The sequence below is a fragment of the Dendrobates tinctorius genome, unplaced genomic scaffold, assembly GCF_039654945.1.
Source record: "Dendrobates tinctorius isolate UK_male_01 unplaced genomic scaffold, ASM3965494v1 ptg000030l, whole genome shotgun sequence".
Classification (NCBI taxonomy): Eukaryota; Metazoa; Chordata; class Amphibia; order Anura; family Dendrobatidae; genus Dendrobates; species Dendrobates tinctorius.
Window position 1 is genome coordinate 28,047,368 of NW_027361698.1, and position 22,379 is coordinate 28,069,746.

Here is a 22,379-nt window from a genome sequence, read left to right on the forward strand (position 1 = left end):
TTAGGGTCATTGCACTGTGGTGGTTTCAGTTCTAGTTTTGCCCCCGGTGGCCTTTAGGGTCATTGCACTCTGGTTTCTTTAGTGCATGTGATTATAAAGCAGGTGTGATTGCTCTGCTATAAAAGAGTGTCAGGTGTTGCAATCACTGTTGGTGATAGTGGTCATTTCCAACCATCCTTGGTGGAGGAAGGAGCTAGAGAGAGTTCCTTACAGCACAGTCAGAGTCCTGGTGTGGAAGGAGTCACAGAGGGGATTTCCTTGCAGCTCTGACAGAACTTGGTGGCAGCTATTCAGGAGGAAAGCTGCATTCCGGTGGTGGACTCTGTTGCTGGGAGCAATAGCAACAGAGCAAAGCTAAGTGGTGTTTCCCTGTTTGTCACTTTCCTCAATGTGTGTTTTAGTGCAGTGGTGGGATTAGTTTCTGCACTGTCCATTTCATTAGAAAGGGCTAGGTGCAGGGCGAGCTAGGGTTCTTAGGTTCCAGCTCGGCAACAGGTGCGGAGCCTGTATAGGGACTGTTAGGAGTGTAGAGACTGGCTCAGGGGAGTGCAGGAGGTCTCCACATCCCCTATCGCAGGGCCCTCCATTGTTTTGGTTTCCCTGGTGTTTCCCTTTATTATTTAAATTCGCCCTGCTGGAGGCGGTGTATCCAGTTATACATGTAATACTGAAATTCGCCTGCTGGAGGCGGTGTATCCGGCTGCACGTCTTATTATTTAAATATGCCCTACTGGAGGCGATGTATCCAGGGTCAGGTGTTAGATAGAAATTCGCCCTGCTGGAGGCGGTTTGTCCAGTCACACGTTGACCATCACACCATGGATCTCTATGTATGCCATATATTTTATGCAGAATCCATAAATTATAGGGGGCTCCATCTAGCGATTTATTAATGGCCTTTCATGCAGAAAATATGAAAATCTGATATCATTGCACAGGGGAATTTCTATAGTGAATATAGTCATTTGGTCAATATATAGAATACTTTAGGAATATTTTATTTTCTGAAGACATACAAACTCCCCACAAACGTTTCTTAGTTATTTTTATTTTCACCATTGGCTATATTACAAAAGGAAATGGCATTGTAAAAGCAAATCAACATTCATATCAATGTATACATATTATGTGTTAGCGGCAGGGCAATGCCAACAGAAGCAGATAAGATTAGAAAAGCAGCAATTTTGGTCATTTCTTTGCATTATATATTGCAGACACATTTACTCATTATTTCTTTAGTAATTTACATTTTATTCCAGTTCTGTTGTCTAGCTTCCAGCTTCATAAGAGATTGCTGCATTGCAGGAGTATTTCTTTACCAACTACTTCAGATGATTTGTAATTTTTTTTATTATTCAGCTGTAATGTTATGGTTGCAGTCACCTAGGTTTATAATGTTAGAGGGCACTCAGACTGAGTGTACTCTGCTCAATGGCATAAAAAGTGGACATTCATGACTGAGCATTTCGCAAGATGCAGATACTTGCCGAGTCACTTAAAGTGAACCAATCACTATGTTTTTTCTATGCAATCTGAGAGAAGCATGATATAGGAGCTCAGACCCTGATTCCAGTGATGTGTCACTTGTTGGTCTACATGCTGTCATTTTCATACAATCAGTGTTTTCCCTTTTGCAGATCTAGCAGTGCTCAGAATGCTGAGCTCTGTATAACCACACCTACACCACTCTGATTGGCAGCTTTCTATGTACACGATACATTGACAGAGAGACAGCGAGGTTGCACAGAATAAGTTAGCCAGGAGGCATGTGACAACTAGCCTGGTTGGGATAATCCCCTGCTGATAAAACACTTTTTTTATTGAAACGGCAACACACAGCCTATTAAGTGACACAGAGCTGGAATCAGGGTCTCTGCCCCTACTCCCAGATTACATAGCAAAACCTGCTGACAAATTGTCGTTAATGCAGTAAATGTGTATTCAACCTTTTACTAAAGTCTGATTACAGATACTTATTCTTTAGATAGAGGAACAAACAGAAAGCAAAAAAAAAACAGGGACACATTGGGATCTAATGACTAAAGGGTAGTTATTTGCATTTTTGCTGTCGAAACTTAGTTTTTACTTCATTGACTTGGGTGTATGAAGCTATGTGGGAGAAATTATTTTTGGTCTCTGGGGGAGGACATTGAAATTAATGTGCAATTTATTAATTTTAAAAAAAAATATTCATGTTGTACACGAAAATAAATGAAAAATATTTCTTACAGTTATCACAGTTGCGAGCATACATAAAAAGGTTTTTTTTATCAATGATTGGGCAAGCAATTTATTATAAATGATTGCATTTTTTATTATTTTTTCATTTTTGTATCCCCATTAAGGGATTATAACATTACATTTCTGAAAACTTAGTATAAAAAAGCATGGCAATATAGTATATTTTCTAAACTGTGAGACCTGGGTTGTAGTTTGGGCCTTTTTCATGGGGTAGATTATTCCTTGAAATACCAAACCATAGAATACAGGATGGTAATTTTTCACCTGTGTAAAGAATTAAGTGAAAAATAACAATGTTGTGTATAAATCGGTGTCAAATCAGCTTATTTTCACAAATTTGTCTTTATGTGTAAAAGGACCCTTAGTGTGCCTTTACAACAGGGTGAGTGTACAGAAAGGTTCTGGATTTCTTTTTTTAGGTCCTTCGGGCTGACAGCACAGGGGTTTACCAGTCTCTGATCGACGGGTGATCAAGCCGATCAAAGGTTTTGGATCAGAGGTAATACCCATCCTGGTCATTGGAGCAATAGCTCAGCTGGGCATGGTGGGCAGCACAGTGGATAGCACTGCAGTCTTGCAGCGCTGGGATCCTGGGTTAAAATCCCACAAAGAACAACATCTGCAAGGAGTTTGTATGTTCTCCCCGAGTACTCTGGTTTTCTACCACATTCCAAAGACATACTGATAGGGATTCTAGATTGTGAGCCCAAATGGGGATAGTGCCGATAATGTTTGTAAAGTGCTGTGGAATTAATGGTGCTATATAAATAAATGGGTAAAATAAGCTGTCATTAGATATCCACGCATCCATTTTATTGTGGTGCGGGAAAACATGAAGCACTACTTAAGAAGTAAAGTGCTGCAAAAACATGCTTCTGTAGGCCACCTAATGACCTCTATAGAAAGGAAAATGGTGGTCAGTAAGGCATTGACTCATCTAAAGTGAGTCCTTATTCTCAATAAATGTATTAAAGTCTGAACTGGGACTTATGCTGCCATCTTATAAAACAGATCACTGAAACTATTTAAGAATCTAGGCTCTTAATATTTTGAAGAGGCCCTCAAAGTCAATAAGGAAAGTGCCGTGCAAACATTCAAGTGCTGTGTTTTCGGCATGTTGCTGAAGAGCTTGTTATGTGGCATCAGTTATACACACTGTAGGCATCTGAACCAAGAGATTAGCCGCCTACCATCCAAGGAGAGCACTGTATTCTCTGTACACCATATATACTACGCGCTGTATAAGTAAGAATGAAACTCTCTACTACCACCACCTTAGGTTGTCCTGTGATTGTGGTTGAAATGTTTTAGACCAATCTTTTCAAAAGGAAAAAAAAAAAAAAACTTGGGATAATCGTTTTGATTACATGTTGAGTTCGACCATTCAAAAGTTCAGCTTCAGAACTCATCTTTTATCAATCTTGATATCAAATGGGTACGGAGCAAGGGTCAAGCCAAACCGTCCCTCCAGCATTGGTTGAAATGTGTCATTAGCAAACGAAAAACTGAAAGACTGCAGCAGGTTGACGAACATCAGAAATAGCTCCATCTTGGCCAACTGTTCTCCCATACAAACCCGTCGACCTAAAAAGCACAAACAGAAAATAAATTGAGATCAAACAAAGAACAAACTATCACTGTACTTCCTCATTAGCAAGTAGGTGCCACATAAAAGGTGCAGATAACAGCCTTTAGGCTATGGGCCCACGTAGCGTTTTAAAACGCACACTAAAAACCGGACTCCTTCCCAGAAATCGCACGTTTTTTCCCGCACGATTTCACCGCGATTTTACCGCGATTTTGCCGCGATTTTCTCAAGCTCTTTCCAAGCGATTTGTAGCATCGCTTGGAAAGTGATTGACAGGTTGGTCACACTCGTCAAACATAGTGTTTGACAAGTGTGAGCAGCTTTTTACTATTGAGGCCGCCTATGCTCCTCTCCTCCACACCGTGAGTACCAACCGCACGAGACGCTTAACTTCCCGCATGGTGGGCATAGCCACATGCGGGAAGTAAGCGATTCTCATGCATTCCTATGGGTGCGGAATCGCGGCAATTCTTTGCGATTCCGCACAAAAGAATGAGCATGCTGCGATTTTTTCCGCGATGCGTTTCCGCCGCGAAAAAAGCGCAGCATTAGCACAGCATGTGCGAAATGCCATAGGAATGCATGGGGGGCGTTTTGTACACGATTTTTAAACGTTCTCGCGCCGAAAATCGCGGAAAAAACGCTTAAAAATCGCATCGTGGGCACATAGCCTTAAGACAGACAGGTCGTCTTTAGCCCATACCTGAAACATCACATGGCAATGGAAATGCAATACTTTCATGGCATCTATTTATATAATTGCCTCATAATGTTTTCATTTCCTGATCTGTCCAGATGTCACTGTATCCCAGAATTCAAGCGGAGGAAGTTCACCAACCGCCATATTGGGACACCCAAGTGATGGGTGTCTCAATATGGAAACTGCTGCTGGTACCAACCTATTGTGCGGCACCACCAGTGGAACACCGTCGCACCCCACACACACTCTTTACGCTGTACGCACCACACTCACTCACATACACTAACACGTAGCCTCTTGCGCGGTACCACCAGCGGAACACCGTCGCACTGCGTCTGTTCAAATTCGGTGCAGTGAATCATTCGGCTGATTCCGGCGGCAGATGCGCGACGTGTCTACAGGCAGAGGAAGCCGATCACATTAAAAGGGGTTTTCCCACGAACTAAAGTTCATTTTAAAAATTGTCTGTGTCTGACCGTGTTCGGAGCATACCACATCTCCCGGGCAGGGGAGGAAGCAAAACACAATAGTGGCATTACAGCAGTGGCTCAGAGGATTCATTTTGTGAGGTAAAATATTTCACTGACTGTTTTTAAACAATATTTTACCTCACAAAATGTATCCCCTGTGATCTCTTGCTGTAATGTCAGTATTGTCTTTTGTTTCCTCCCCTGCTCAGGATCTGTGGTATGTTCTGTACACGGGGGGAGACCGCTCAAACGGGACAGCACATGAGGGGAGAACACAGAACAGGAAGGAGACAAGGGGGATAGCACATGGGGTAGACAGGTCAAAGAAGAGAGCAAAGACCGGAGAAGTCAGCACATGAGGAAAGAGATTAGATAGGTGGGTAAGCACATGGGGGGAGAGATTCTCAACGCTGCAGAGCCTGCCCCCATCGTGACTTTACCGCCCTCGCATCGGGCCTCCATCTAGTATTGATAATAATCTGATATCAACATCATCAATGCATATATCTCGGGGGACACAATCTCTTCTGTGGGTTCAAGCCTTGGGAATCCACATGTAATATCACCCTGAATTATGTATCTCTCAAAATTGTGTTTGGTGTTTCTAGGATGGTCAAAGTATGCTCGGAAATATGGCAGTCATATTAATCCACTAAGAGGTTCCTGTGGGAAAATATGACATAAATTAGAATGATGTCTTTGCCCCATCTTTCCATGCATAAAATTAGCAATCCTCCTCTCGGCTGACCATGACAAGGGGTGATGGGGGAGGATGAGACCTTTTATAATAGCTCATCCAGAGAAACGCATTGACAGATCCAGGAGAGACAACGTCAATTGCAGATCTGTCCTAATTTCTGCGATGATCTCCTGTTCAGCAACGCTCACAGATCTAATATGTAAGGGCTTTCTTTATCCCTTTTTGTTTTATACTGTCTTTGCCTCATGTACTTGTCTTTTTTATTTCGTTTTTGTCATTTTTGTAAGCACTGTTCTTTTTTCATACATTAATCTGAAATATAATAAATTGATGCTCTAAACCTATGCACAACCCTGACAAGGGAAAGTATAGCCTGGTTGTGCTTATGGATGCCAGAGTACAAGAAGTGTACCCATCAGGTGATTGGGAATGCTGGGTGGCATGTGTGCTAGTGCATTAATTAGTGCTGGCGTCCCAATGTCCTTGTTAAACAGATAGTAACGTCAGTAAAAAGTGTGGTTGGATGAAAGAGCAGAGCGTGGGGTGCACTGAGTTCATTGTCAGCCTGTTGTGATAGGTGAGTGTAAGAAGTGGAATCCCCCTTTTCATTCGAGTTACGTGTGCAACTAGTGTGTGGTGTTCGTGACAGTCGGTAAATGACATTTCAGACACACACACAAAAAAAAAAATTCAACCACCCCTTGCTAAGTACATTAGAAGTGTATTCCTACAGAAGGAATTCTGAGCCATTCTTAGAATGTAAACTATTAGCAGATTGGGTCGCATCATTAAATTTCCTCCAGTTTTTTGGGTGTGAATACCTCTTGTGAGACAGTGACCGGCATTGTTATAAATGGCCGGTATGTGTAGCACAGGAGGAGGTCCTCAGCTCTGTAAGCTGGAAATATTGCTCTGGGACCTATAGTTCCACGAGCCTTGTTTTTGTTGATAAAGGGGGGCTTACAGGGTTAGCTGGAGAGCTGGACAAGACTGGCTAACCACATACACTTCCCACCTGGTTGGTTTTCAGCTACATAATGTGACTGTGGTTTGGTCACATGATCTGTGTTGTAAGGTCCTGAAGGAGGACATGTCTCTGAGTAGGAAGGTCCTGCGAGTGGACTCGATTCCTGAAGAGCACAGGGTGAAACCATGTACCTGCAGAGTCTATGAGGGCACAGCGTTGGGGAAGCTACCGACCTTCTGAGAGTCTGAAACTGTCGGGTTTGGCCTGTGGAGCAAGTCATCGTCCGGGACAGTAATCCCAGTTAGGCAGCTTCCCCGGGAACCTAGGACTGACAAAGAGTCAGTGTGTGGAGCGGGGCTCCTGGAAGGTAACCCAGAGTATGGGGGACTGTGTGCACTGACGAGGGTCAGTTAATGAACTGTGTGGTCAACCACTGTAACTGGATGAAGTGAGGTCCAGCATGTTTAGAGACTGCAATCTAATGTCGTATGTCATGGAGTAAAGTTGTGAGAGACACTACTGTGTGTTCATATCATGTAGAAGATACTCAATCATGTAACATTTATCCTGCTGATGGTCTTATAACTTTTACCTTAACATGTTTGTCTATAATTTTATTTCTAATCTCCTGAGACAACTCTTTCCTTTGCTTCCTCTGGTCCATGATGAGTGTGATACACACCATGTCACCAAACAGCACAGTGAGTATCTGTAGCCCTCTATACAGGCCACTCACTGATTCCAAGATTGTAGACACCTGTGATGCTAATTAGAGGACACACTTTGATTTAATTTGTCCCTTTTGTCACATTATTTTCAGGGGTACCATCATTTCTGTCAAGGCCTATTTCATGAGTTTTATTTTTTAAAAATTGTGTGGAAACATGGTTGAAAAGCAATGTCTGACTTTCATTTGTTCATTTTCATAGATTTTTGATTTAATATTACTTTTGTCAAATGCAAGTTATTTCTGTGACCATTGTGGGTTTTTCTGTCATTAAACGAGGGGTATCAACAATTTTGACCACGTGTGTAGATGTAAATAAAAATGGTATTGTTGAAAACGTCATCTTGTCCCGCAAAAAGCAAGACGCTATACAGCTCTATCAGCGGAAATATAAAGCTATAGCAATGCAAAAATAATTTTTTTATAAAATATTTTTTTTTGTGTAAAAGCACCAAAATATAAAATATAGAAATGTGGTATCACTGTAATCACACTGACCCGAAGAATAAAGCTACCTTATCTATTTTACCACATGCAAAATGGCATAAACCCCACCCCCCCCAAAAAAAAATTCCTGAATTGCTGATTTTTGTTCATTCTGGATCCCAAAATAGAATAGAAAGAGATAAAAAAAAAGTTGTGTCCAAAAATGGTACCAATAAAATCTGTCAACTCGTCCTGCAAAATACAAGTCCTCACATGACTGTCAGCAGATATATAGGAAAATTATAGCTCTCAAAATATGGTGATGCAAAAACTAGCAAAAAAGCATCTTTTAGTGTGTGACAGCAGCCAAACATAAAAAAATATATAAATCTGGGAACATTTTACATAATATTTTGGATCACATTTATCCTGCACTTTACGCTGAGCACTTACATGGGGGTTTCCATCTAAATCTCTGAATGACGCAATTCAGATGAATCCCCTGAGGGATCCATTCACTATAACTAAGCAGCATAATGGCCTATGTTCAGAGTTTCCCTTCTTTTCAGAGGTGTACGAAACTGTAGCCGACCTCCCTTTTACGCACGTTTACAAAGACGGACACTATTGGATCACAGGTCAGCCGTTGTCCAGTGTCCCCATTTGCCTCATTATAGGGAATCTTTTGTTGGTTGTTCTGTCTGAATCACGTATTTCCGAGATTAAAGGTACTGTCACACTTAGCGATGTACCAGCGATCCCGACCAGCGATATGACGCGGTCAGGATCGCTGGTACATCGCTAAGTGGTCGCTAGTGAGCTGCCACACAGGCAGATCTCACCAGCGACATCGCAGGGGTCGGGGGTCGCTACTTACGTGTCAGATGAGGCGATCCTGACGTCCTCCTGCCCGCGTCCACGCGTCACTCGTTTCCACAGCAGGAAGACCAGCAGGAAGCTGACGACGAGAAACGGCCCAGGACGTACTCGCGCGATCAGCGATAACCAGCGGGGGAGTGGTCGGAGGTAAGTATCACACATAGCGATATCGCTAGCAATATCGCTACTACGTCACAAAAACCAGTGACGTTATAGCGATATTGCTAGCGATATCGCTTAGTGTGACAGGCCCTTTACACTGAAACCCTTACTGCGATCTTTGAGAGGCAGAATGAAAAAAATCAACAACAGGTAAAGAATTGGTTTTATTTTTTTATGCCGTTCTTCGCAGGGTATAAGTGATTAGACTACTTTATTCTTTGGGTCGGGGCAATTACAGCGATACCAGATTTATATATTTTTATGTTTGGCTGCTGTCACTCACTAAAAGAGGCTTTTTAATGCAAAAACTAGTTTTTGCATCACTATATTTTGAGAGTTATCATTTTTCCATATTTCAGCCGACAGAGCCATGTGAGAGCTTATTTTTTTGTGGGACGAGCTGACATTTGTATTGGTACCATTTACGGGCACATGACATTTTTTAAATCGCTTTGTATTCCGAGTTTTGGGAGACAGAATGATCAAAAACCAGCAATTCAGGAATTGCTTTTTGGTTTTTTTTATAACGTTCAGCGTGTGGCAAAATTGGCAAGGCAGCTTTATTCTTTGGCTCAGTATATATTTTTTATGTTTTGGCGCTTTTACACAATAAAAACTATTTTATAGAAAATATAATTATTTTTGCATCGCTTTATTCTGAGAGCTCTAGCTTTTTTTAATTTTCTGCTGATGGAGCTCTATGGCGGCTTATTTTTTGCGGGACAAGATGACATTTTCAGCGGTACCATTTTTATTTACATCCATCTGTTTGAATGCATTTTATTGCACTTTTTGTTCGGCGGTATGATGATAAAGCATTTTTTTGCCTTTTTTAAAATTTTTTACGTTGTTCACTGAAGGGGTTAACTAGTTACGGACGCGGCGATACCAAATATGTGTACTTTTATTATTTTATTTGCATAAATGTATTTATTGGTAAAATATTTAGTTTATATTTTTATTTGGGTATTTTTTTAAAAATATAATATATATTTTTTTACTTTATTACATTATCCCACTATGGGACATTGCTATTTTATAAGCCACCTTCTCTGCAGGACCCCGCGGCCATCTTGGAGCCAGGGGTCTCCACGGAGACCATCAGAACAACGCGATCGCATTGCGCTGTTATGATGGAAGAGCGCAGGGAGCCCCCTCCCTTCGCGATGCTTCTCTATGCCGCTGTCACTACTGACAGCGGCATCAGAGGAATTAAACGCCCATGATCGGTGCTAGCGCCGATCGTGGGCGTTGCTGCGGGGTGTTAGTTGTCATATATAGCTGACTCACGCCCACGATCGCCGTGCACTCAGGGTGAGGCTGTGCGATTGCGGTGGCATACTGGTATTGCTCTTTGCGCGAACACACCTCCTGAAGCAGTACTAGTATAGCAAATGTTGCGAAGGAGTTAAAATGATAAAGCGTTTTTACCAATTCCAAATGGAATAAATGCTTCTTTCTTCAGGATCTGTCCATGTTCATCCAGAAATCTGCTGGGGTTGAAATCATTGGGTTTCTCCCACACCTTTGGATCCCTGTGTACTGCCCAGAGATTTGCCAAGACCACACTCCCCTTGGGAATAGTATAACCCTGGAAGACTGGGAAGAAAAATACAACAAAACAGATCATTATTGAACCTGCTCATACACACAGTAAAGTATCTTCAATCAGGCATCAATGGGACTCGATAGGGGTGTATACATGTTTCTATGAGCATCTGGTACATCAGCAATAAACCAAAAACATCTAAAAATAACAGGTTATCCTGATATTAGTCATTAAGACTTTTTAAAAAAATAATGAAATAATTATTTTAAAGTCTGGTAGTGTCCAAGTCTTCCACTTTTAATGACCAATGATATTAGAGAAGCAGAAGCATTCTTGGACCAGATACCCCTAGACGAGTTTTTTTAACAACAGCTATAAATGGGGTCTATGTTTTACGTCTAATGCCTGCAGCACTTCATAGTTCTGTCACTGCCTGCACTGTAGAGAAGCCTGTCTGTTCAGAAATGTTGTGGACGCTAAATGCCATTTTAATTTGTAAGCCCAAGTTCCCACTTGGGGAAACACTTTTTTTTCTGCATGTTGTACATAGCAAAAACAATCTGCTTTGTTTTTATCCGTTTTTCTTTTTTCCCATACATTTTTTGGAAAAAATGTAATGCAGCATTTTTCAATGTATTCTTTTTATTGCAAAAAAGCTGCGAGGCCCCACACTTAAAAATACAAAAAATGATATTATATAATATATATTTGTTACACATACACACACACACACACACACACACACACACACTGGAGAAAATATGTATAACAAATTTTCCCACCTACAAAGATTGGAGAGATCTGTAATTTTTATTATAGGTACACCTCAATTATGAGAGACAGAATCTAAAAATTAAAACCAGAAAATTACATTGTATGATTTTTAAATAATGAAATTGCATTTTATTGCATGAAATAAGTATTTGATCACCTACCAACCAGCAAGAATTCTGGCTCTCACAGACATGTTAGTGTTTCTGTAAGAAGCCCTCCTATTCTGCACTCATTACCTCTATTAATTGTACCTGTTTGAACTCATTATCTGAATAAAAGACACCTGTCCACACACTCAATCACACTCCAACTTCTCCACCATGGCCAAAACCAAAGAGCTGTATAAGGACACCAAGGAAAAAATTGTAAACCTACACAAGGCTGGGATGGACTACAGGACAATAGGCAAGCAGCTTGGTGAGAAGGCACAATTATTAGAAAATGGAAGAAACACGATGACTGTCAATCTTCCTTTGTCTGGGGCTCCATGCAAAATCTCGCCTCGTGGGGTAAGGATGATTCTGAGAAAGGTCAAGAATCAGCCCAGATCTACACAGGAGAACCTGATCAATGACCTGAAGAGAGCTGGGACCATAGTCTCAAACATTATCGTTAGTAATACACTACACTGTCATGGATTAAAATCCTGCAGGACACCCAAGGCCCATTTGAAGTTCGCCAATGACCATCTGGATAACCCAGAGGAGGAATTGCAGAAGGTCATGTGGTCAGGTGACCAAAATAGAACTTTCTGGTATCAACTCCACTTGCCATGTTTGGGAGGAAGAAGAAGGATGAGTACAACCCCAAGAACACCGTCCCAACAGTGAAGCATTGGGGGGGGGGGGGGAGTATACTTTTCTGTAAAGGGAACAGGACAACTGTACCATATTGAAGGGAGGATGGATGCGGTCATGTATAGCAAGAACTTGGCCAACGCCTTCAGTAAGAGCATTGAAGATGGGTTGTGGTTGGGTCTTCCAGCTGACAATGTTCCGAAACACACAGCCAGGGCAACTAAGGAGTGGCTCCGTAAGAATTAGAGCAGAGCCCAATAGGAAATCTTTGGAGGGAGCTGAAATTCAATGCTCAGCAACATCCCCAAAACTTGAAAGATTTGGAGAAGATCTGTATGGATGAATGGGCAAAAATTCCCTGCTGCAGGGAATACCGGAATAGTCTGACCTCTGTAATTGCAAACAACGGTTTCCGTATCAAATATTAAGTTCTGTTTTTCTATTGTATCAAATACTTATTTCTTGTAATAAAATGCAAATTCATTAGGTAAAACTCATACAATGTGATTATCTGATTTTTATTTTTAGATTCTGTCTCTCACAGTTGAAGTGTACCTACGATAAAAATGACACAACTCTCCATTCTTTGTAGGTGGGAAAACTTGCAAAATCAGCAGTGTATCAAATACTTATTTCCCCCACTGTATATATATACACAGTATATAAAAAAGTGAGTACACCCCTCACATTTTTGTGAATATTTTATCTTTTCATGGGACAACACTGAAGGTATGACACTTTGATACAAAGTAGTAAGTGTACAGCTTGTAGAACCGTGTAAATGCGGTGTGCCCTCTAAATAATAACTCAACACACGGCCATTAATGTGTAAACCGCTGGCAACAAAAGCAAGTACACCCTAAGTGAAAATGGTCAAGTTGTGCCAATTAGGCATTTTCCCTCCCCGGTGTCATGTGACTCAGTGTTACAAGGTCTCAGGTGTGAATGAGGGGCAGGTAATATGGGGAGAGCAGTGGCTTGTCCCCACGAAAAACAAAACAAAACAGAGTTCGCACTGCGTTTAATGCAGAATCAAGGTGTCAGGATCCTGTCAGCGTTGGCAAACTGCCACGGCTGAGCAGGGTGACTTACCCACACTACCGGAGGGCCCGGGGTCCGATACTACAGTGAAGGTTCAAGCAGACAGAACCTGCGACACTGAAAGTAGTAAGGAGTACAAGGACCTACGATCATGTGACTGCAGGGGGCGGGGCTTAGCGTCCTACTGCTGCAGATGATGTAATATACTTACTGCACAGATACTGTAGTAGAGGAGAGGGAGTCATACACAGAGAGGGCAGCACAGTACAAGAGGGACAGGCAGAACTCGTAACAGGGAAGGAACCGGATCAAAACCAAACAAGCAACAAGTTAACAGGCACACGTACACAAGAAGTCAACTAACTCAGCCGAGGGCAGGAGTATAACTGACACCGGACCTAGGTCGAGTGGCCACTAAATAGCCGCCCTCTGCCAGAGAGAGGCAGAAACAATTAACCCCTGTCTGACCAGGACGGGCCAAAGACAAAACCCCATCCTGGATCATGACACAAGGCTAAAGGTGAACTTACAGTTGCAGAGTTTGAGGCACAAAGTTCTATAATTGTCCCATTCATCTGAAATGACCCAATTCAAATAAATGCAGCAATTTTTGTCTTTAGTATTTGGAAAGTGAAGCTACCTGGACAGCAGGATCGGCACAGAGATCAGGACAGTGAAAATATGGCAGCCAGATAATCCCTGTCATATAAGGCTTAGTACCTTCCGTCCGGACGCTGGTGCTTACCTGTGCTTTCAGAAGCCATGTGTGGTACTGAGAGGGGCACAACCACCGTCATCCTCTGTACCTCCATAATAGTGGCCTCTGTAAACGGCATCTGAATCTTGTCAGTCAGGGAAGGAGGTCGGTCACGTCCTATCACCGAGTCAATTTCAGCTTGGACTTGCTCTATTAAATAGGAAAAGACAATTAAATAGAAAAAAAAGGAAGAGAAAGATTGTGTTTTAGACTACAGATTAAGCAGGATGAGGGCGTCAAGAAGTAGCTGCGTGTTCCACATCTCCTGCAGGACAGCTATGACCCTGCGGTGCTCATCACCACTGCACTAACATGGCCAGAAGCATCATAGTCCCATCCTCAGGTGCCTGCATTTTTGCTATCCTTGAAGTTACGTTAAGTTCCCATAATGAGTGTTTGCTGAGTTTTTGCCACTGGGCAAAAAACGCCATGTTCACACGTTAAGTATTTTTGCGTAATTTTTTGTAAGCCAAAACCAGGAGTGGGTGATAAATACAGAAGTAGTGACGTGTTTCTATTCTATTTTTCCTCTCACCGTTCCACTCCTAATTTTGGCTTATACAGTGGGTGCGGAAAGTATTCAGACCCCTTTAAATCTTTCACTCTGTTTCATTGCAGCCATTTGGTAAATTCAAAAAAAAGTTCATTTTTTTTTTCATTAATGTACACGCTGCACCCCATCTTGGCTGAAAAAAAAGCCAGAAATGTAGACATTTTTGCAAATTTATTAAAGAAAAACCAAAATATCACGTGCCCAAAAATGGTACCAATAAAAACGTCAACTCGTCCCGCAAAAAATATGACCTCACATGACTCTGTGGGTCAAAATACGGAAAAATTATAGCTCTCAAAATGTGGTGATGCAAAAACTTTTTACAATCAAAAGCGTCTTTTAGCGTGCGACAGCTGCCAAAAATAAAAACCCGCCATACATAGTAAATCAAACCCCCCCGTTATCACCCCCTTAGCTAGGGAAAAATAGTAAAATTTTTTAAAAAAAATGTATTTATTTCCATTTTCCCATTAGGGCTAGGGTTAGGGCAGAGATTAGGGTTAGGGGTGTGTTGGGGTTAGGGTTGGAGTTAGAATTGGGGTTTTCCACTGTTTGAGCACATCAGATGCTCTCCAAACGCAACATGGCGTCTGATCTCAATTCCAGTTCCAGCCAATTCTGAGTTGAAAAAGTCAAATGGTGCTCCTTCCCTTCCAAGCTCTGCCATGCGCCCAAACAGTGGTTTACTCCCACATATGCGGTATCAGCCTACTCAGGATAAATTGCAAAACAACTTTTGGGGTCCAATTTCTCCTGTTACCCTTAGGAAAATAAAAAATTGGGGGAAAAAATATCATTTTTGTGGACAAAAAATATGATTTTTTTATTTTCATGCCTGGACGTTATAAACTTCTGTGAAGCACTTGGGGGTTCAAAGTGCTCACCAAACATCTAGATAAGTTCCGTGGGGGGTCTAGTTTAAAAAATGAGGTCACTTGTTGGGAGTTTCAACAGTTTAGGCACATCAGAGGCTCTCCAAACGCAACAGGACACCCGCAAACCATTCAATCAAAGTCTGCATTCCAAAACGCCACTACTTCCCTTCCAAGCCCAGACGTGTGCCCATACAGTAGTTTTCTCCCACATATGGGGTATCAGGGTACTCAGGACAAATTGGACAACTTCTGGGGTCCAATTTCTCCTGTTACCCTTGGGAAAATAAAAAAAATTGGTGATTAAAAGATCATGTTTGTGGAAAAAAAATATGATTTTTTTTATTTTCACGCCCGGGCGTTATAAGCTTCTATGAAGCACTGGGGGGTTCAAAGTGCTCACCACACATCTAGATAAGCTCCTTAGGTGGTCTAGTTTCCAAAATGGGGTTACTTGTGGGGTGTATCCACTGTTTGGGTACATCAGGAGCTCTCCAAAGGCAACATGACACCAGCAGACCATTCCATCAAAGTCTGCATTCCAAAACGTCACTACTTCTCTTCCGAGCCCCAACGTGTGCCCATACAGTAGTTTTCTCCCACATATGGGGTATCAGCGTACTCAGGACAAATTGGACAACAACTTCTCCTGTTACCCTTGGGAAAATAAAAAAACTGGGGACTAAAAGATCATGTTTGTGGAAAAAATATGACTTTTTTATTTTCATGCCTGGGCGTTATAAACTTCTATGAAGCACTGGGGGGTTCAAAGTGCTCACCACACATCTAGATAAGTTCCTTAGGGGGTCTAGTTTCCAAAATGGTATCATTTGTGGGTTTCCACTGTTTAGGCACATCAGGGACTTTCCAAACGCGGCATGGCGTCCAATCCCAATTCCAGCCAAAAAAGTCAAATGGCGCTGCTTCCCTTCCGAACGCTGCCATGCTCCCAAATAGTAGTTTACCCCCACATATGGGGTATCAGCGTACTCAGGACAAATTGCACAATAACTTTTAGTCCTGTTACCCTTGGGAAAATAAAAATTGGGGGTGAAAAGATCTTTTTTGTGGAAAAAATGATTTTTTAATTGTACAGCTGTACGTTATAAACTTCTGCGAAGCCCTTGTGGGTTCAAAGTTCTCACCACATATCTAGATAAGTTCCTTGGGGGGTCTAGTTTCCAAAACGGGGTCACTTGTGGGGGGGTTTCCACTGTTTAGGTACATCAGAGGCTCTCCAAACATGACATGGCGTCCGATCTGAATTCCAGCCAATTTTGCATTGAAAAAGTCAAACGGCGCTCCTTCCCTTCTGAGCTCTGCCATGCGCCGAAACAATGGTTCCCCCCCACATATCAGGTATCAGCGCACTCAGGACAAATTGCACAATAACTTTTGTAGTCCAATTTCTCCTGTTACCCTTGGTAAAATAAAAAAAATTTGGACCTGAAGTAATTTTTTTTGTGAAAAAAAGTTAAATGTTCATTTTTTTAAAACATTCAAAAAATTCCTGTGAATCACCTGAAGGGTTAATAAACTTCTTGAATGTGGTTTTGAGCACCTTCAGGGGTGCAGTTTTTAGAATGTGTCACTTTTGGGGATTTTCTATCATATAGACCCCTCAAAGTGACTTCAAATGTGATGTGGTCCGTAAAAATAAAATGGTGTTGTAAAAATGAGAAATCGCTGGTCAACTTTTAACCCTTATAACTTCCTAACGAAAAAAAAATTTTGGTTCCAAAATTGTGCTGATGTAAATTAAACATGTGGGAAATGTCACTTATTAAGTTTGTGTGCCATATCTCTGTGATTTAAGGGCATAAAAATTCAAAGTTGGAAAATTGCGAAATTTTCAAAATTTTCGCCAAATTTCCGTTTTTTTCACAAATAAACGCAAGTTATTTGAATGAAATTTTACCACTAACATGAAGTACAATATGTCACGAGAAAACAGTGTCAGAATCACCGGGATCCATGGAAGCGTTTCAGAGTCATTACCTCATAAAGGGACAGTGGTCAGAATTGTAAAAATTTGGCCCGGTCATGAACGTGCAAACCACCCTTGGGGGTAAAGGGGTTAATTTCTCATCTAGCCAAATTAGATCTCATACTTTGCACTGATGAGAGGCAATACCCCCGAAACATCGTGTCTGCAAATTGAGATTCTGATTTGGCTTTTATCCTAAGTAATATTGCAAGGCACGATAAAGGGTTGATATTGACTTGTAGGATCGCTACTTCCAATAGGTGGCACTAGAGTTCAAGTTTGCTTCCTCTCTGAAGAGGCAATTTGCAGGTTTATGTTAAGAATTCTTAATCACTGTATGCATGAAATATCATATACTTGCAATATGCTTTCTATACTGTATAAAATGATTGCTTTCATTATATTCACTTGCTTAACCCTTTAAAAAGGACCATAACTTTTTTTTGTTTTATTTTCCAAGAGAAATACATTTATTTTTTTCTAACAACACAGCCATATGAGGGCTTGTTTTTTCTATAACGCACTGAAAAAAATAGAAAAGATATTCCAAAAGGTTGTGAAAAATAATGCAATAATGCTATAGTTTTTTTGAGTTTTGTTTCTATAGTGTTCATTCTGCAAGAAAAATGGCCTGGTAACATGATTCTCCAGGTGTGTACGATTACAGCAATACCAAACTTAAAGGGCTTATTATAATTAGCAAATACCTCCAATTAGAAATGTATTATGGTTCTGATTAGCTTGGTCTCTTACCCCATTGTGCAGGGCATTGCAGTAGCTTAGGTATCCATGGTTACAGCTAGCTAGCGGCTGTAACCATGGATACCGAAGCTACTGCAGTGCCCTGCACATGGGGTAAACAACATAGCTTATCTGAAGAACTACATTTTTAATTGGAGGTATTTTTCAATATTATTACACCTACTACATATTGAGATAGCATCTTGGGAGTTAGGAATACCCCTTCAAGGTTTTTACATATATAGTGGTTAAAAGAAATTCCAAAACTTGCTAAAAAAAAAAAAAATTGTTTGCCATCATTTTCTGATACCTCTAACATTTTACTGTTCCTTCCATGAAGCTGGCTGTGGCCTCTACTTTGCACCTGAGCTGATGATGGTTATTTTATACCATTTTGGGGTGCATAATGTTTTCAGGGTTTTTACTGTATTATTTTTTGGCAAGTGTGGCTACGGTTTTCTTTTTGGGATACGCTGTATGGTTTAAATGATTTTATATTTTAATATATTGGACTCTTTTGGACATGACTATACAAAATATTATTTTTGAAGGTGGAAAGGGGGTGTCATTAGAACATTTAAATAATTTTTTACTTAATAAAACTTTTTTCTTGAGTAGTTTATTTTTTAGATTCTTGATCCTGTGATGCTTTTTTCAATTATACTATGTACTGCAACACAACAGTAATCCAGTACGCAGTAAAAATTATGGTTTTCCTATGAATCTCAACCTGTAACTGGACTAAGATGGCAGTGACGGGGGCTTCGGTTCAGCTGAACATGGTTGCTTTTTGAATGGGAAGAAGGAAATAAATCGCCTTTGGATGTTTCCATCAGCTGCTCATCGTCCCAGAGAAAAAAGGCTCAGGCTGCTTTCACACTTGCTTTTTTTTTTGCAGCGCGTTTTTCCCGAAAAAAAAAACGCATGGAAAAAACGCAAACGCATACAAATGCTGCGTTTTTTTCAAGCATTTTTATGCGCATGCATGAAAAAAACGCAGCGTTTTTATGCGTTTGTATGCGCTTTTAGTGCATTTTTTCCGTGTTTGCGTTTTTTTTCCAACATTAGTTGGCCTCACCAAAAAAAATCAAGATAGGGTTAGGATTAACACTAACCCAAACCATGACTTTAGTATCCAGAAGGAAAAAGTCGCACTCTACGGGAAATCGTTGAAGTATTTATTGACACTGAATTACATGTCACGTCGGGGATGTGTAGCGTGAAACGGCCGTAGTCAGCCATTTGACACACTCTCCTTCACATCCCCGACGTGACATGTAATTCAGTGTCAATAAATACTTCAACGATTTCCCGTAGAGTGCGACTTTTTCCTTCTGGATACTACTACTGCATTGCTTTGAAGTCGGGCACCCGGGAATCCTGGATGTGAGCTCTCCGCCTGCTGCCAGCCACTGCTCCTATCAAGGTAATAGCGGTGCCGCCCGTTCTCTATTATTGACCAAACCATGACTTTACTAACCCTAACCCTTAACCAAACCATACTAACCCTATCCCTTAACCAAACCATACTAAACCTAACCATACTAACCCTAACCCAAACCCCCCTTAACTAACCCTAACTCTAACCCAAACCCCTATTTTCCATTGTCTAACCAATGGTCAACAAAAAAACGCATGCGCAAAAAAACGCATACATGAGCATGCCAATGCGCATGTATGCGCACCCATAGACTTACAATGGGTGTCTTGCTGTAAAAAAATTGCACGCGCATGCGTTTTTTGAGGCAAGTTGGACGCCCCAAAAATGCAACAGGATGCATTTTGTGAGCCCGAGCGCACACCACAAAAAAACGCATGTGCGTACATCCGCATGTGTATACGCACATAAGCGCATCCCATGCAAAATATAGGGAAAAAAAGCGCATGCGTTTTTTAGCTCTAAAATACAGCGCAAAAAAACGCAAGTGTGAAACCAGCCTCAGTCGTGCAAAATTCACGAAAACCCCCTTTGGACAAACTTCTCATACATATTAAATGGCTGACCGTTTCTGGTGAATTGACATGCTCAACCAGCATTAGGATAATGTGTATGGGCATCATGTGTATGTGTCCAGTAACAGTAGGAGCTAAACACATCGGTAGTGACACATCTAGCATGACCTCGGCACCTACAGCACAGCCGAGAGCAGGACAAATGTGCAGGGCTTCCACCCTCTGATTGTAGAGAAGTTTATTGGAAAGTTGTAAAACTTTTCATTTCTGTAAATCCAAGTTACCCATTTGGAGCCCTGTCTAGAAAACACTAAAGCCTTTGCTCTCCATAAAGAAAAATGTGATTATCTGTTTCTGTTATCAGTTATCTTCCCTGCTCCTAAGGTCAGTGGTGAGGTAATGACAGAGAGTCTGTACTTTGTGCCTATGTAAACTGTCATTGGATATTATCAGCTGGCACTGCCAGACTCCAGCAACAGACTTTAATGAACTCCTGATATACATAATGATTTTCTATTCATCTGGATTTAGTAATTCCACTATTTACCTTGTATATAGGCCAACCCATGACTCTGAAAGACTGAGTTTAAGGGCGAAGGGCATGCCCCTATTAGGTCAATGAGATGGGTGGGACGAGTTAAATGCTTCTTGGGTGGGTGGGCAAAGGTCATGTTCCAGCTTCTCATTCATTTTAGCTAGGAGTCTTTTGTCCTCTGTCTTTTATACTTTAATGTGTAACCCATGACAAAAGGATTAGTAAAACTAGTCTGTCTCTAGGTTTATGTTGCATTTGAGAGTATATAGATACCCTGATTCCAGTGGCATGTCACTTGCCAGTCGTTTGGCTGTAGTTTTGACAAAACATCATTTTTGAAGCTCCGCCAGTCCTCTAAATGATAAGCTGGGTTGTCTTCAGGTTGCCCCACCCCCTGACGTTGATTGCACAGAAAGTGGCCAATCGGTGGTGTGGGCGGGGTTAGACTGAGCTTATGAATACAAAATAGCGGGTGCTCATCTGAGGACTAGCAGAGCTGCAGTGAAAAAAACCTACAGAAAGAAGCCCAATAAGTGATAAGGTGCTGCAATCAATACTACATGTGGTTCTCAGATGAGAAAGCATAAACCCATTGTCAAACTCACTTTATAAATCTGTAATGAAGTTTAATGCACAGTAGCTGCATACTTTACCTTGGACATTAGGATGAAGGCACATATACAAGAGAGACCAAAGAAGTGTGTTTGTAGTGGTATCTGTTCCTGCAATGAAGAGATCACCAATAATATAGAACAAGTACTCAGTGTCGAAGCTGCTCTCCAGTTGAGCTCTCTGCTCCTCATTTATATGAAGGAGGTACATGTCAATAAAGTCCCTGGGATTCTCAGGGTCCAGGGAAAGCTTATGCTCCGCTATGATCCTTTTTAGAAAGGCTGTGATGTCTATAACAATTTGCCTTAGCTCTCTGAATGGCCCAAATGGAAGATAGTACATCCAAGAGCAAACGTTGCTGAGGATGGCTTCACTGTTGACACTGATTTCGAGACCGCGGGACATCAGAGCCAGCATGGTCTTGAACTCCTTATCCTCATAGTCAAAGCGTTTGCCAAAACTTATGGAACAGATGACATTGGAAACTGCATTATTGATGATCTGAAAGGGGCTAAAGCCTTTATTACCAAACTTTGACATTTCTGCCTTCACATATTTGAACTCTTCAATAATTATTGGTTCCAGGCTCAGCTTCCCAAGGCCAAAGTGCCTTAAAGTAGAATGGGAAAACCTTCTCTGCTGTCTCCATATAGGACCGTATTTTGCAAAAACAATTCCTGAAAAGAAAAAAAAATAATCTGTTGATTTCTTGCAAAAGTTACCGTAATCTACTACCATGTCTGAGCAGCATTTCAGTTTATTTTTGCCTTATACATTTCTTTAATAAAAGAGATATGACAGATATTTAGGTAAACCATGGAATGAAATCCGAGTATCTGTTATTCAAGCATCTTACCAGAGACATCCATTTATACATAATTGGTATCGCCATGTCTGGAACAACCAATGCTATAAAACTAGTCACATTATCTAACCCGTACAGTGAGCTCAGGAGAGAAAAAGAAAAAAAAAAACGAATGTTAAAAATGCTGTATCACTGAAAATTTCAACTCATCCCGTAAAACAGAAGAACTTTTATGACCGCAGGAGTGAAAAAATTAAAAAAGTTAAAGATCTAAGAACATGGTGCTGCAAAGCCAAATTATTTTTTGTAAAAAGTCGTGTCCCATGTTACATCCTTGAACGAATAAATCTTTTTTGGACACATCAGTGTTAAATGCTTCTTTTCTTCTTTATAAAATTCTGTGATACACTTGTTAAAATACTTACTACGCTCCTAAATGAATTTCTTGATGTGTGTAGTTTGCAAATTAGGTCACTTTTGGAAGGCTTCTGCACATCAGGAGGCTCTGCGAATATGACATGGCTTCTGTAACCCATTAAGCCC

The 22,379-nt window shown here is 41.1% G+C and overlaps 1 protein-coding gene across 1 annotated transcript in view; it reads right to left on the reverse strand.

The window, feature by feature from the left end:
- Positions 1-1,028: 1,028 nt before the first annotated feature.
- Positions 1,029-22,379, reverse strand: part of CYP2U1 (cytochrome P450 family 2 subfamily U member 1) — a 51,885-nt gene continuing 30,534 nt past the window's right edge. The window contains exons 2-5 of the mRNA XM_073571989.1: positions 21,073-21,708; positions 13,767-13,928; positions 10,292-10,459; positions 1,029-3,825 (exon numbers count right to left, since the gene is read on the reverse strand). Coding sequence (XP_073428090.1) covers positions 3,647-3,825; positions 10,292-10,459; positions 13,767-13,928; positions 21,073-21,708 — 1,145 coding nt within the window. The 3' untranslated portion in view covers positions 1,029-3,646. The remainder of the gene's footprint in view (positions 3,826-10,291; positions 10,460-13,766; positions 13,929-21,072; positions 21,709-22,379) is intronic.